The sequence below is a fragment of the Balaenoptera ricei genome, chromosome 6 (genome assembly GCF_028023285.1).
Source record: "Balaenoptera ricei isolate mBalRic1 chromosome 6, mBalRic1.hap2, whole genome shotgun sequence".
NCBI lineage: Eukaryota > Metazoa > Chordata > Mammalia > Artiodactyla > Balaenopteridae > Balaenoptera > Balaenoptera ricei.
Window position 1 is genome coordinate 54,549,379 of NC_082644.1, and position 15,554 is coordinate 54,564,932.

At 43.6% G+C, this 15,554-nt stretch overlaps 1 protein-coding gene across 1 annotated transcript; it reads left to right on the forward strand.

Annotated features, from left to right (window-relative positions):
• The first annotated feature begins 785 nt into the window (after positions 1-785).
• Positions 786-15,163, forward strand: SAXO1 (stabilizer of axonemal microtubules 1). The gene is made up of 3 exons (XM_059924668.1): positions 786-866; positions 3,128-3,330; positions 14,160-15,163. The coding sequence occupies exons 1-3, from the start codon at positions 859-861 to the stop codon at positions 15,161-15,163; spliced, it is 1,215 nt and encodes a 404-aa protein (XP_059780651.1). The 5' UTR covers positions 786-858.
• The last annotated feature ends 391 nt before the right edge of the window (positions 15,164-15,554 follow it).

A 15,554-nucleotide genomic window follows, 5' to 3' on the forward strand; every position in this document is an offset into this window, starting at 1 on the left:
ATGAACTATCTGGGCATACTCACAAATTCTGAAGTTTGCGTAGATAAACGTTAAAAATAGATTAAAAAAAAAGTATTGCGTATCCTCTTTATCATGATGAAAATATCCTTTTCCCTCTTCCAGGCTCATGACCCTAGTTAGCTGTTACGTTACAGTTTCTTTCCTTTTGCCAGACTCTTGTCAAATGCCTTTCTTTAATTTTGCCTAATGATGGGAAGTCAAATTGTTATGGCTTCCCATCAGGTTCTCTTTAACCTTTACTTAACTCAGAGTTTAACTTGGGGCTTTCCATACTAGATAACTTTTATGGCTATGCACCTAAAAGAAACTTAACATCTTTGACCAATTTTTTTTTTGGTTCATAGTCAGAATGGGCACAGGGACTAGGAAATGTACCACAGGAAGAGAAGGGAGTGTTCTTAAACAAAAAAAAAGCTACTAAATTTGAGCAATTTCTGGGAAGGATAAAATATTTTTCTTTTACGTGAGCTTAAAGGCTGTAAGATTATGTGAGGTTGGGGACCTGCAGTTATGTTGTGGTTAATGATAGGTTTCAGTGAATGTTCTGAACATAAAAACATAATGAGAAAACACATAAATTCTGATTAAATTCACCCTTAAGCCACAGTAAATAATTTTGGGTGGAAGAGAAATGAATTAAACTTTAAACTTCTTTCCTCTCTTCAGAGGTAGATCACTAGCTCAGTAAATTCAACCCATAAATGTACTTTCATTACAATAACTTAAATTTTTTGTCAGAGAAGGAGATTCAGTTAACAATTTCATTCCCTGAGTGTGGTAAGTAAGGATTTTGCTGCGTCACATTTTGCTTTTGAGAAACCAGCTTCAGGAAAGTCCATGAATTGGTGAGTTTGGTTGTGGGCATTTATCTGTTCTTTTCTTGTAGCAGCAGGAAATGGGGGCATTAAGTACATTTTAGTTGCCAGAGAGCTTGGCAGGCCTTGTAGGAAGGTTCTTGCAGTATCTCTCGGGGGAAGTTGGTTCCCTCAGTAGAAGTAACAGCAGAAGAGAACGTTGTGGCCTGTGTGCAGGGTTCCAGGGTGCGACAGGGCCATGACAGGAAAGCGCTCCTGGCTGCTCTGGGCTTCGGAGGGCTCCACGGGGCAGCTTGGGCATTCAGCTTTGGTTCTCAGTGCCTGCCCCTGGTATCCCCTGGTACCTCCTTTGTTGGAAGCAAAGAGGGCTGAACCCTTGGGTAGCCGTCAGTGAAGACAAGTTTGTATGGAGCTGTGTGGTCTCAGGCTGCTTCCAACCCCACTCCGCCCCTTTGGGGAGTGAGGAGAGCCACCTCCCCCCAGGAGCCCTTCCCTGAGAACAGAGACTTTCTGACGAAAGCCACTTTGCAGTTAACTGGTTTTCAGCCAGGGTTTTCTGGGCATTTCCATTTCTCTCTGAAGCCTAGGGCCTGACGCTTCTAGTTCCCTGCTGCAGTTGGTTTAGCACCGAACAGACGCCAGCGTGAGGTACTTGCACACTAAGAAGGGTAGGAGCGTGGAGTTGATTCTTGGGTTCTTGTTTAGCCCATTCCCCCCATCAACCCCGACTTACACAGTCAGCTTCCGGCCGCCTCAGGTCACTCGGCTTCCTCTTGCTCTTTGCCAACATGGGGCCCCCGAGAAGGCAGCCCAGGCTGCAGGTCCGGTAACTGCTGCTGAGATGTATTTTTAAACCTACCCAGAGGGTATTACAGGGAGTTCAACCGAAGCATCTCCTATTTCCCCCTTTGAGGCCTAGAGAGACTAATTCTCCGGCTTCCTAACTCCCTCCTCCCATCCCAGCAAGCATTTTCAGGCCCCGGTTTGGGTTTATCGACAACCATGTGTATAATTCATGCAAGACAGGTTACAGTGGAGCGTGTCACCTCTGCTAGTCAAGCATGGCTCGGTAATGCTGCTCCGCATTTTGGCCAGGAAGTAGGTTTTATTGGTGTTCGGGCCTGATGTCTTCCTGTCCGGAAGCCTTCCCCTTCCCTTGGTGAGGTTGTTTTGGCAAGCACCATCAGGGAAAACCTACCTTCCTCTTGTCCAGTTGGATAAATGGGTTTCAGGCAAAAACCGGCCATTGTGTAAAGCAGAAGTTCTCGGAGGATGGGGGGAATGTTAGCTGAAGAGGGTTTGCCCTGGGCAGTGGGAGGCGGAGACAGCCCCGGTAGGCAGTGGGTGCCCAGGCTGAGCCCTGGTGCTGCAGGGTGCTTCGTGGTGGTGGTGCAGTAGCATCTTGGCCTTTTTAGAACTGTGGGATGCTTTGGGAAGAGAGCGCTTCCTAAACTCTTTAGTAAAGGGTGTCATGCTTTTCCTATGCCATTGTTTTCATATATCCTGACATAATGGGGGTGCTGATGCCAGAGAGCTGAGAAGTGAAAGGTTCATTGCCTCCATTTATTGGCCTTTTCTACTGGGTTTTCTGTGAGATTGAATAGAGGCAGGAGATAAATCTTAGCAGGAGCTATTGGGAGCACAGAGAAGGAGGTGGTGGGACCTGAAAAATAGAAGTTAGCTCCACAGTGAACAGGTTGGGGGAGGGAGGTGGAGTGAGCAGGCACAGGGGAGACCATCCCAGGGGTCCAGGGTGGCTGAGGTGGAATGTGCGTGGGGAGTGGGAGAGAGAGGGGGCAGCTGTGGCTGGGGAGGAGGCTGAGGCAGGTCCAGGAAGGCTTGCATACTATGCTGGAAAGCTGGGTTTTAACTGGAAGATTTTTAAGCTGAGGAGTGAAAGGATGCAATTTTAGTTTTAGAGAGTTGATTTTGACCTCACTATGAGGATAGAAGTAGGAGAGGTGGGAACGATGCAGGAAGCCCGGGGAATGGGTTATCACATGACCCACATGAGAAATGGTCAGGGTCTGAACTGAGGGGGAGAGACACACCGGTGAGCTGGTGAGGCGGGCACACCTGGTGAACGACTGGACCTCACGTGAAGGCGTCTGACTTGAGAGAGGAGTGAATGGCGGTATCTCTCTCGAAAGTGGGAAACAGGAAGAAGAGCGGTTAAGGGATAGAGGAGAGGATGACTTCTCAGCAAGCATTTGTAGAACTGGGTTGAATGGAAACCATGAGCCTTATTCCAAGGCAAGGGCCTCCAAGGTGTGTGCTTATTTTCCTTACAGGAGAGATTTTGGGCCTCACAAGGTGTTACCGGTGAAGATCCACCAGCCCGACCCATTTGTCCCAAGTGGAGAGAATATGGATCTGCTCACGTCGTATAAACAAGATTACAACCCGTACCCTGTCAGTCGAGTGGACCCCATCAAACCTCGGGACAGTAAATATCCATGCGGGGACAAGATGGAGTGTCTGCCTACTTATAAAGGTGGGAGAGTGCTTGAGGGGCAGGTTGGGGGAAGGATGGGCTGAGCCTGAGTGCTGGCCGGGAAATGGGTTTTATACACACACCCCCTCAGCGCAGAGGTTGGACAGAGTACTTTTTTTTTTTTTAAACATCTTTATTGGAGTATAATTGCTTTACAATGTTGTGTTAGTTTCTGCTGTATAACAAAGTGAATCAGCTATATGTATACATATATCCCCATATCCCCTCCCTCTTGCGTCTCCCTCCCACCCTCCCTATCCCACCCCTCTAGGTGGTCACAAAGCACCGAGCTGATCTCCCTGTGCTATGCGGCTGCTTCCCACTAGCTATCTATTTTACATTTGGTAGTGTATATATGTCCAGGCCACTCTCTCACTTCATCCCAGCTTACCCTTCCCCCTCCCCGTGTCCTCAAGTCCATTCTCTATGTCTGCATCTTTATTCCTGTCCTGCCCCTAGGTTCTTCAGAACCGTCTTTTTTTTTTAGATTCCATATACGTATGTTAGCATATGGTGTTTGTTTTTCTCTTTCTGACTGACTTCACTCTGTATGACAGACTCTAGGTCCATCCACCTCACTACAAATAACTCAATTTCATTTCTATTTATGGCTGAGTAATATTCCATTGTATATATGTGCCACATCTTCTTTATGCATTCATCTGTCGATGGACACTTAGGTTGCTTCCATGTCCTGGCTGTTGTAAATAGTGCTGGGCAGAGTACTTTTTGTAGCCAAATCTGGCCTGCAGCCGGTTTCTGTACAGCTAGGGAGCTAAGAATGCTTTTTAAATTTTTGAATGCTTAAAAAAAAAATGAGAAAAAGACTATTACTTTAGAACATGTGGATAGTAAGTGAAATTCAAAGTTCAGTATCATGACTGTGTTTTGCTGGAACACAGCCACACCCATTTGGTTTCTCTGTTATCTATGGCTACGTTTGTGCTACAGCAGCAAAGCTGAGGAGCTGAGACAGAGACCATATGGCATGCGAGGTCTAACACATTTAATATCTGGCCGCTTACAGAAAATACCTGCCAACCCCTGCCTCAGCTTGCTGTTCCCATCCTATATGAGGGAAGCATTTCAAGTTTAAGCTTAGTTGGGTTCCACCACTGACTGATTGATTGGGTCATTAAAAAAATTATGAAAAAGTAACATACAGAAAAAATGTACAAATACATAATGATACAGACCAGTGAATTTTAAGTAAATACACGTGGAAACAGGATGCAGATCAAGACATATAGCATTGATACTCCCTTCCAGTTACCATTTCCACCCAGGATAGAACCATTATGCTGACTTTTAACTTCATAAATTAGTTTTGCCAGTTTTGAACTTCATTTTAATGGGACGACTGCGTTCTTCATTGAGCACCTCCTGCATTCCAGGCATGGTATTGGGAACTGTGCAGGAAGCGTAACGACCTGCCCTTGACTTCATGGTCTAGTAGGAGAGAGAGGGTGTGGAGTGGCGGGTGTGGTAGCGCAGGCAGCGTGTCGCTCACTCCGTGGAGCACGAGCCGCAGGGCTGAGACCTTGGGGATGGAGGCCCGCTTTGTGACCATTAACTTTGCTGCTTACGATGCACGTGGCTGCCTTAAAAGTATGTGCTAAACTGTTCCTGTCACATGTCTGTGGGTGTCTATGTGATTGTGATGATAATGGCTTTTACTTAGCCATGCCAAACACTTAGCCAAGGGGAGGTGGGGAGGCTTGAGGGGGTGTAGGAATCTTCCTGAAGCCCTTCCAGGAGCTCTAAATCTATTATTCTTGAAGATTCTGCATGTGGCTGAGCTTCTCTGCTTTTTCTTTCTTTGTGTGTGTGTGTGTGTGTGTGTGTGTGTGTGTGTGTGTGTGTGCGCGCGCGCGTGCGTCCTTTTACTTTCTTACCTTCAGAGTCGTCCTCTTCCACGCTCTGTAGCCGCCTTCTGCCAAGCCACATTCTGGATATTGTCATACCCCTACATGGCTCCACCTTCGCGCCCTCCACCATCGGGTCCTTCTGGCTTGCTCCCCTATTTACGCCCACCTTGGCAGTCCTTGGCCTCACCGGGATCTCCAGCCCACTGATGCCTCAACCTTCCTTCTCAGCGTCAGCCCCACCTGTGCCTGTCATACAGCCTATTCCACGTTATATCGCTGCAGCCCGTCTCTTACTCCCTCTCTTCTGTCCTGCGGTTGCTTCCTCCTAGCAGCAACCGAACCCTGTCTTCTCCATGTCTACACCTGGACATGGGCCTGAGCATCACTTCGACCTTGTCAGCTCATCTCCGTCATCCACAGAATGGAAGCAGAGAGGGCTTTTGCAGATGGCAGTCTCACATGACCTCTGCCTAAAACTCCTTAAGTAATTATAATGGCTGTTAGGATAAAATCCCACACCTTTACCAACTCCTCTGCTTCCTTGCAGATTTGGTTCCTTCTCCCTGAGCCCCTCTGCTCCGGCCACAGGAACTTCTTTCAGTTCCTTTGCTCCATTTCTTTTCTGTCTCAGGGCATTTGCACTGCTCTTCCCTCTTTAGAGAGCTGTCCTTCTGTCTCCGGTCCAGCATCATCCTTCAGCGAGTGGCGGAAGGTTCACACCTTGAGAGGGAGTCCCAGACCTTCCCCCTTGCCAGACCAAACACACCCTGTTAGGTGCTCTAAGAGTGTCTTGTACTCCCTTGTTTTGTAACTCATTTTGTAATTTTGTTTAACATTTGTCTCCTTGGCTAGACTGCAAGCTCCTGGAGGGCAGGGATCTTTTTCTTTGCCCGTTACCCTCAACAAAGCAGGCACCATAGCAGATGTTTTACTAAGGGGTCAGCACAACCAGGCGTGTGGTGGGGTGGCACTCAGGCCTCTGCAGGGCTCGTTTGTCTCCCTTTTCATCCAGTGTTTACAGGAGGGCCAAAAATGGACACTGGGCAGCAGGAAAAAACAAAGCTGGAGTGAGCACTTACCTTCACCAGGGGAGGGGGCAGGGATTTGGTAGGGCTCATCCAACTACATCCTCTACTTTCTACATCCTCCCTATGGGCTGCCTGGATTTACAAATCTTGGAATAGTTAGAGATTCTTCAGAACAACTGCCTGCTCAACTCAGTTTTCCTTCCCCGCCTTGCCCTACGTGCAAGGAGAGGTCTAGGGGTGAGAAATGCTCCTTGCTTTCCTTAGGGGTTGGCAAGGATGGAGTAGCCTAGTGGTGTTATTTTAAGGAAAGTCCCCCCACTTCCTCCCACAGAATACTCACCCCTCAAAATCAACACACAGAAAAAAAAACAACAATCTAATACTTAAGTTTTAATCTCTCCTACCTCCAGCTCTCCCATATTCCTCCCCTTCTCCAAACAGTTACGTCTCAAATTGCCCTCTGCAAACCAGAGAACAATATTCCGCTGCTAAAACTGAATCATGGCTGACTTTTCCCTACTGAGAAAGTTAAGATTGAGAAAACCCTATTTTCTTCTCTTTTATTTTTCTTAAACTTCTGGCACCTGTTAACTGCTATCTACTTACACATATTTAATGAATGTATACCAGTGAAGTAGCAACAGTACTCTTCTGAACCAGGCATGCTTAGACCCTTTGGTTTTTTTTTTTTTTTTATTTATTTTTGTCTGTGTTGGGTCTTGGTTGCCGTGCGCGGGCTTTCTCTAGTTGCGGCGAGCGGGGGCTACTCTTCGCTGGGGTGCACGGGATTCTCATTGCGGTGGTTTCTCTTGTGGCGGAGCACAGGCTCTAGGTGCGCGGGCTTCAGTAGTTGCAGCATGTGGGCTCAGTAGTTGCGGCATGCAGGCTCAGTAGTTGTGGTGCATGGGCTTAGTTGCTCTGCAGCATGTGGGATCTTCCTGGCCCAGGGATTGAACTCATGTCCCCTTCATTGGCAGGCAGATTCTTTTTTTTCTTTTTTTAAAAAATTTTTGGCTGTGTTGGGTCTTTGTTGCTGCACGTGGGCTTTCTCTAGTTGCGGTGAGTGCGGGCTACTCTTCGTTGCAGTGTGTGGGCTTTTCATTGCGGTGGCTTCTCTTGTCGTGGAGCACGGGCTCTAGGCGTGTGGGCTTCAGTAGTTGTGGTGCATGGGCTCCAGTAGTTGTGGCTTGCTGGCTCTAGAGCACAGGCTCAGTAGTTGTGGCACACAGACTTAGTTGCTCCATGGCATGTGGGATCTTCCCTGACCAGGGATCAAACCCGTGTCCCCTGCATTGGCAGGCAGATTCTTAACCACGGTACCACCAGGGAAGTCCCGACCCTTTGGTTTTATTCTGGCTACATATGTACTTGAGGGTGGATTTCATAGTTCTCCTCTGAAATTCAGGTTTAAAAAGAAACAAATCAGTTTGTAGTCAAAGAAAACATATTTGTCATTAGAATTCACCTATAGGTGTCAGTTTGCGACCTATGTGTCTTACTAGTTTTTTGAATAATACTTGCCATATCATATAATCTCAGTGGTTTAATTTTTCCATTACTCCTCTATGATATAGTGGCTTCCAAAACTTGGTCTTGAATGCCAAACATGTACTCACAGTTTTTAGCACCGGAGATGCAGCAACAAAGATGTGTTTAGTGAGGGAATAAATGAACGAATGGTTCTGGATCACTGTTTACAAGGGCTCCAGGTGACACCGTTTGGCATTAGATTTGCACAAGTCCCCACCAGGTCTGTTACTCTGTGGGTGCAGGCCAAGAGCAGGAGTGAAGGTTAGAGAAGACCCATGACATTTACTCTGCCCTTTGGTTGGTCCTGCACAACCTCATGCATCTTCGAGGGTCCACATCCTTGCCTTATCTCTTGGTTTATCACTCATTTGATGACTTGTTTCTCTTGTGGAAAAAAGAAATCAAAGACCAAGGTCATTAAATATATGTATTTCAATGGGTGCATCTATATTATGTCTATATGCTCTGCTTACTATCGTTCCATAGGAAAAATATTCAAAGTTTTCTCTTACTACTCTTATGGCCAGCGCCTTCCCTGGGCTCCAGAAAACCACCTGTAATATATGCTCCAGTAGCATTTGGTTGTAATTTTGACATTTTCAAAACACTGTGCAATTGGAAAGATTGAGAGTGTAATTAGTTGATACTCAGCTTTAGGTTTAGCTAAGTTTTTTTGTTTTTTTTTTTTAAAGGCACATTATTGAATGGAATCTCTTTTAAAGAGGTTCTTGCCAATTATGCACATGACACTCTGGCCCTGAAAGGCTTTTACTGGTGGCTTTTCAGGCGTGTGAATCGTTTGTCATGTGCAATTCTGAGGTTTTCAGGGTCCTGTGGAGGTTTTTTGTAATATATGCTGGGTGGAGGAAGTTAGGAGTTTAGATAATAATGTGGTTTCAACTGTATTGTTGGGTATCAGAAATCACATGAGGCAACTTTCAGTTTAGGAACCTGTTTTCTTAACACTTCATCCATCACAGAGGAGGGCCAGAAAACCCTGTCCTACCCACCGCCATGCACCTTGAGGCAGTGTGTAGGCATCTACAGGTAGATGCCCCCATTTCAGTGAGGCTTAAAGTCTGAGGGGGAAACATGTGGTTTATATTCAGCAAGATGGTTCCCTCTAAGGCCCCCTAATGCTTTCAAGATGCTGATAGAGCCATTAATGGCTCTTGGAGAAAGATTAGGTTTTCAATTAAAATGAAGCCAATTTAAAATAAATAGTTGGTAGTATTATTAGCCTAAAATAAGCTTAAGAGTGTACCTGGGGGGTGGGTATGTCAGGCCTTACAGAGTGGTGGAGTGAGGAGCTTGACAAATTCTCTTCCCAAAAAGCAACAAAATAGTAAAAACCAACCATTTTAGGACTCTGGAAATCAACCAAAGGCATACAACAAATTGAGAACCATTTATTCAAGAAAAACTACTAAACCTTGTTATGAACAGTGGGGGGTGTGTGGTGTTTTATCCTGGGGCTGCTTCCATCACCCCTCCCCCAAGTTCCATCTGTGTGGTAGTTCTGCCTGGGCAGGCTGGGCTGTGAAAACCAGACGCTCTGCTGCCAATGGGGGCTGATTGGAGTAAAGTACATACCCAGGCATTCCAATAAAAACAATAGTGATATTAATGGCAAAACAACCAGGGAAGACAACTTATGCAGTTAGTCTGAGGTTGCAGTACTACTTGAAGCAAGCAACAGTCCAGTAGAACAGTCAGAAATTTACCAAAGAGATCCAGAGAATGAGACAGACACAGAGTAGGCCTTGATAAGCTCATACATATTCCTGGTGGTCTGGAAGACTGTGCATATGGGCAAGGCAGTGTGCAGGCTCAAGAGATCAGAGAAAGGGTCTAGTTATTTACTCATCTTTCCTGGCTGAATATGATGCCTGGTGCATGTGCAGAGGAGACAAGAGACAGCCCAGCAGAAAATAAAAGCCGGAGAAGACTTGTTAACTGCCTGATCTTTGACTATATTCTCCAACCCACACACAGATCCATTAGCAAATGGTGAAAGCCTTAGTGGCTTAAGGTGATTAAGTGTAACTTCTGGTTAATCATAGGCTGATTGCTAAACTATGCTGATAGAGGTGGCTCTTAGGAACCTAGGCTTAAAAATAAAATCAATTAAAAAGAAAAAACTCAGCAAAAACATCAGTGGCTGCACATTGCAGGGGAGATAAGACTCTGTAGAATTACTGAGACAGGTCACTAAACAAACAGCAAAAACTATTCCCAGTGGAAGATCAGAATCCAGGGTTGCTGCGGCATATTGTCCAAAGTGTTGAGTTTTTAACAAAAAATGATGAGGCATAAAAAGAAACAGGGAAGTGTGATCCAGGAAAAAAGCAGTTAATAGAAACTAATTCTGAAGAGGCCCAGATGTTAGACCTAGCAGACAGATATTTCAAAGTAGCTATTATAAATATGTTCAAAGAACAACAGGAAACCATGCTTAAAGAAATAAAGGGAAATATAACAACAATTTCCAATCAAATAGAGAATACTATAAAGGGAAATCCTAAAAATAATTGAATGAAAACTCTGCAATTGGAAGGACAATAATCAAAATAAAAAAATTCATTAGAGGTGCTTAATAGCAGATTTGAGCTGGCAGAAGAAAGAATCCATGAAAATGGAGGTCTCAGTAGAGATTATCCAATCTGAAGAATGAGAAAAAATTGAGAAAAATGAACTCAGAGACTTGTGAGATACCATTAAGTGTACCAACAGACAGATAATGGGAGGCCCAGAAGAAGAAGGGGCAGAAAAATATTTAATTGTCAAAACTGTTAAATTTGATGAAAAATATTAATCTGCACATCCAAGAAGCACAATCCAAAGAGAATAAATGCAAGGAGATCCACCCCTATTCACATAACAGTCAAACTGTTGAAAGCCAAAGATCTGGGAAAAAGCAAAAGAGAAACAACTTATAACATACAGGGAAATGGCAACAATAACTAACTAACTTCTCATCAGAAACAGTGGTGTGACATACTCAAAGTACTGAAAGGAAAAAAAAAAACACCTGTCAACCAAGAATTCTATAACTATTAAAGATTATGCTTCAAAAATGATGGGAAACGAGGTGAGAAAGTGGCATGGACATATAGACACCACCAAATGTAAAATAACTAGCTAGTGGGAAGCAGCCGCATAGCACAGGGAGATCAGCTCAGTGCTTTGTGACCACCTAGAGGGGTGGGATAGGGAGGGTGGGAGAGAGACACAAGGGGGGGGATATGAGGATATATGTATACATATAGCTGATTCACTTTGTTATACAGCAGAAACTAACACAACACTGTAAAGCAATTATAATCCAATGAAGATGTTAAAAAAAAAATGATGGGAAAATATATTCCCAGATAAACAAAGACTGGGTGAATTTGTAGCTCACTGACTTGCCTTACAAGAAATAATAAAGGAAGTCCTTCAGGCTAAAAGAAAATAATACTGAATGTTAACACAAATCCATGCAAAGAATAAAGAGCACTGATAAAACTGCTTATGTAGGTAAATATATACTTTTCTCTAAATTAAAAGACAATTACAGAACCAATAATTATAAAACTGTGGGGTTTATTCCAGGAGTGCAAGATTGGTTTAACATCAGCAAATCAATTAATGTAATATACTATATTAATAAGGTAAAAGACAAACTTACATGATTGAAAGCCACAGATAAAGCATTTGACCAGATCTGATACCCATAAAAGCTCTCAAGAAACTAGGAATAGAAGGAAACTTCCTCAGCCTGATAAAGTGCTTCCACAAAAACCCCTATAGCTAACATCATACTTAATGTGGAAAGACTGAATGCTTTCCCCCTAAGACTGGGAACATGGCTAGGATAGCAGTTCTCACCTCTTTTATTCAACATTGTAGTGGAGGTTCTAGCCAGTGCAGTAATGCAAGAAAAACAAATAAATAAATGCATCTAGATTAGAAAGGAAGAAGTAAATCTGTCTTTATTCTCAGTTAAGATAATCCTAAAGAATCCACAAAAACCCTACTAGAATGAATTCATCAATGTGTCAGTGTTGAAGAGCAATATATAAAAATAAGCATTGAAAAAATATATATTAGCATTGAAAATCTGAAAACAAAATTAAGAAGACAGTTTTCATAATAACCTCAAAATGAATAAAATATTTGTAATAAATTAAAAAAAAATAAATGTAAGACTTGTACACTGAAAAGTACAAAATAGTGCTGAGAGAAATAATATGGAAACAGGTAGCGAGAGTCCATGTTCATAGACTGGAAGATTCAATACAGTTAAGATACAGTTCCACCCAAATTTATTTATAGATTTAATGCTATTCCTATCAAAATTCCAGCAGGCTTGTTGTTGTTCTTGTTGTTGCAGAAATTGGCAAAGTGATCCTAAATGTTATATGTGAAAATCAAACCAAAAGAGCTGAAAATTTGTCTTTTTGACGAATGGTGCTGACATATTAGATATCCACATGCAGAAAAGTGAGCTTAGACCTTACTTCACGCCATACTAAAAAATTAACTCAAAAAGTGTTAGAGACCTAAATGTAAAAGCTAAAATTTTAAATCTTTTAGGCTAAGACATAGGGAAAAAACTGAACTTTATGAAAATTCAAAACCTCTGTGTGCTTCAAGAGATACCAGCAAGAAAATGAAACGATAAGTGATAGACCGGGAAAAAATATTTACAAATCACATATCTGCTATTGGACTTGTATCTAGAATATGCAAATAACTCTTATAACTCAAAAATAAGACAAACAACTGTTTTAAAAAATGGGCAAAAGATTTGAGTAGGTATTTTACCAAAAAAGACACATGAATGGCTAATAAGCACATATAGAGATACTCAACATCTTTAGTCATCAGGGAAATGTAAATTCAAATACGACGAGATACCACTAAACACCCACTACAGGATGTCTATAATTAAAAAACAAACCATAATAACAAGTGTTGAAGATGTGGAGAAATGAGAAGCTTCATACATTGCTGGTAGGAATGTAAAGTGGCACGCCCACTTTGGAAGAGTTTGCAGTATCCTGAGAAGTTAACATAGATTTAACATATAACCTATCAATTCTGCTTCTTGGTATCTATGTAAGAGAAATGAAAAGATATATCCACACAAATACTTGTCTATCAATGTTCATAGCAGAAATTTGCATAATAACCAAAAGGTGAAAACAACTCAAATGCCCATCAACTGATGAATGGATAAACAAAATTTGGTATATCCATATACTCTAGTACTATTCAACAATACAAAGGAGTGAACTGATATATGCTATGACAGGGATAAACCTCCATTACTTGCTTAGTGAATGAAGCCAATGCAAAACACTACCTATTGTGCAATTCTATTTATAGGAAATGTCCAGAAAAAGGCACATTTGTAGAGACCAAGAACTGATTAATGGTTGCCCAGGGATGGGAATGAAGATTGCAGATGGGCTTGATTGATATTTTTTGGGTTGATGGATATGTTTTACAAGTAGATTTTTAAAATTTATTTTTTTATTGAAGTATAGTTGATTTACAATGTTGTGTTAATTTCTGCTGTACAGCAAGGTGACTCAGTATAACTAGATTTTGATTATAGATAGTTGCACAACTCTGTAGAAGTTATTGAATTGTGTATGAAGGATGGTACATTTTATGTTACACAAATTATACCTCAATAAAGCTGTTTAAAGAAAGTGTGCCTGTGGACTCCACTGGTGTTGGCTATATACCTCAAAGACTCCTGGGAAGCTGCTTTTGTTTTCTTTGTAAAACCTCTTGTAGGCAAGAGGTAAATTCTCTTGTAGGCAAGAGAATTCCCTGTGGATTCAGAGTTGGCTAGCCAACACAATGCCCTTATTCCCTTGGAGTGCCATATTTGATTTGTGTGGATTATAGGGACTTAATGGCTGTCACTCTACAGATGACCAGGGAGGCCTGGTAGGTCTGGCTGGTGGCCCAGCAGTGGTGGGTTGTGAATCCCCTGTCTCACTGCCCTGCATGCACCTTCCCAGTCGCTCTTTGCTGATTCACAGAGGCCACCTTCCCCTTAGAGGAGTGGAACTGTTCTTGGATCAGGGTAAACCAACGGTTGGACTTCTCTGTTGGAATCGATTCCCTGGATCCTCCCATGGCCGTGGACCCTCTAAAATCCCTGCATGCAGCATTGTGGGTATGATGAGACTCCTATAAATTTGTCTCTTCTGCACAGTAGCCCTCAAATACCACAAAGTTGGAACACCAAGGCCTTGGTTGAGGTGGTAGCAGGGATGTACTCTGTTCTTTGTTTCAGGGAACATCTCACTGGAGATTGGCTTGTGGCTTTGGGGCTTCTTGGAATACATGCAGGTTGAGTGACTGGATTTATGAGTGATTACCACTTCTGCTTTATTTTCAGCTGATTATTTACCCTGGAACCAACCAAGACGAGAACTGCTTCGTCTGCCACGCAACTACCGGCCGGCGTCAACCAAGTTTGATAGCCGAACCACACACCAGGATGACTACTCCATGAAGGGCCTGGTGAACACCATGAGCTGTAAGCCTCCGGCTGCACTCAAGCTCTGTAACATCCCCCTGGAGGATCTGACAAACTACAAGATGAGCTACATGGCCCACCCCATGGAGAAACGCTATGTGTATGAGCCGGAGAAGTTCAGACCCTGTGAAATCCCCATTGAAAGCCTTACCACTCACAATGAGTCATACCGGGGCCTGATGGGGGAGCCAGCCAAGAGCTTGAAACCTCCAGCCAGGCCTAGTGCCCTAGACACGCCATTCTCTAACACCACCGAATTTCGAGATAAGTACCAAGCTTGGCCAACGCCCCAGATGTTCTCCAAAGCTCCCGCCACCTTTGTTGCTCCTGAAGAAAAGATGGACCTTCTGACGACAGTGCGGGCCCACTACACGTACCCTAAGGGTGCCCCAGCTCAGTCCTACCGACCGGTGCTCTCGGTCAAGAAGGGTGGCCGCTTTGAAAGCTCCACCACGACCAAAGAGGACTATAAGCAGTGGGCCAGCATGCAGACCGAGCCAGTCAAGCCCATCCCCCAGCTCAACCTTCCCACCGAGCCCTTGGACTGCCTGACCACCACACGAGCCCACTATGTGCCCTGCCCTCCCATCACTACCAAAAGCTGTAAGCCCCCCTGGTCTGGCCCCCGAGGAGATATCCCTGTGGAGGGCCACACCACATATACCATCAGCTTTACTCCTAAGGCAATGAGCAGGTGCCTGGCTTCATATCCTGAGCCTCCCGGCTACATCTTTGAGGAAACAGATGCTTTGGGGCACAGAATATACAGGCCAGTTTCCCAGATAGGCTCTCGGCGGAGCAGCCGTCTTTCTGTAGGTGATTCAGAAAATCCTAACCAGCAGGAGTTGACAGTGTCAGCTTGATTTTTAAAAAGATTGTAATTTAGAAATTGCACACTACTTTTAAAAGCAGATGATTGAGTTATTCGTTGGACCAAAAAAAAAAAAAAAAAGAATTCCCCAAAATGAAAAAAAAGAAATCTTCACCATCGTTTCCAGCACACTTGAATAAAATGAGAATCACTTGACTCAAGGAAAATGACATTTAATCACTGGCTAATTAGTCCCCTTAATCCTCCTTCTGCTGTCTCCCCCTCTTGGGTCCTTTACCGTGTGCTCATGGAATCAAAGCTGGTCTCTGAGGGTTTTTTTTCCCATCCAGAAGTATTTTATTAATTTAATCATTGTATTAATTGACATTATGATTAACCCTTGCCAAGTATGAAGTGCCGAAGAATATAAACTTTATTTTGGG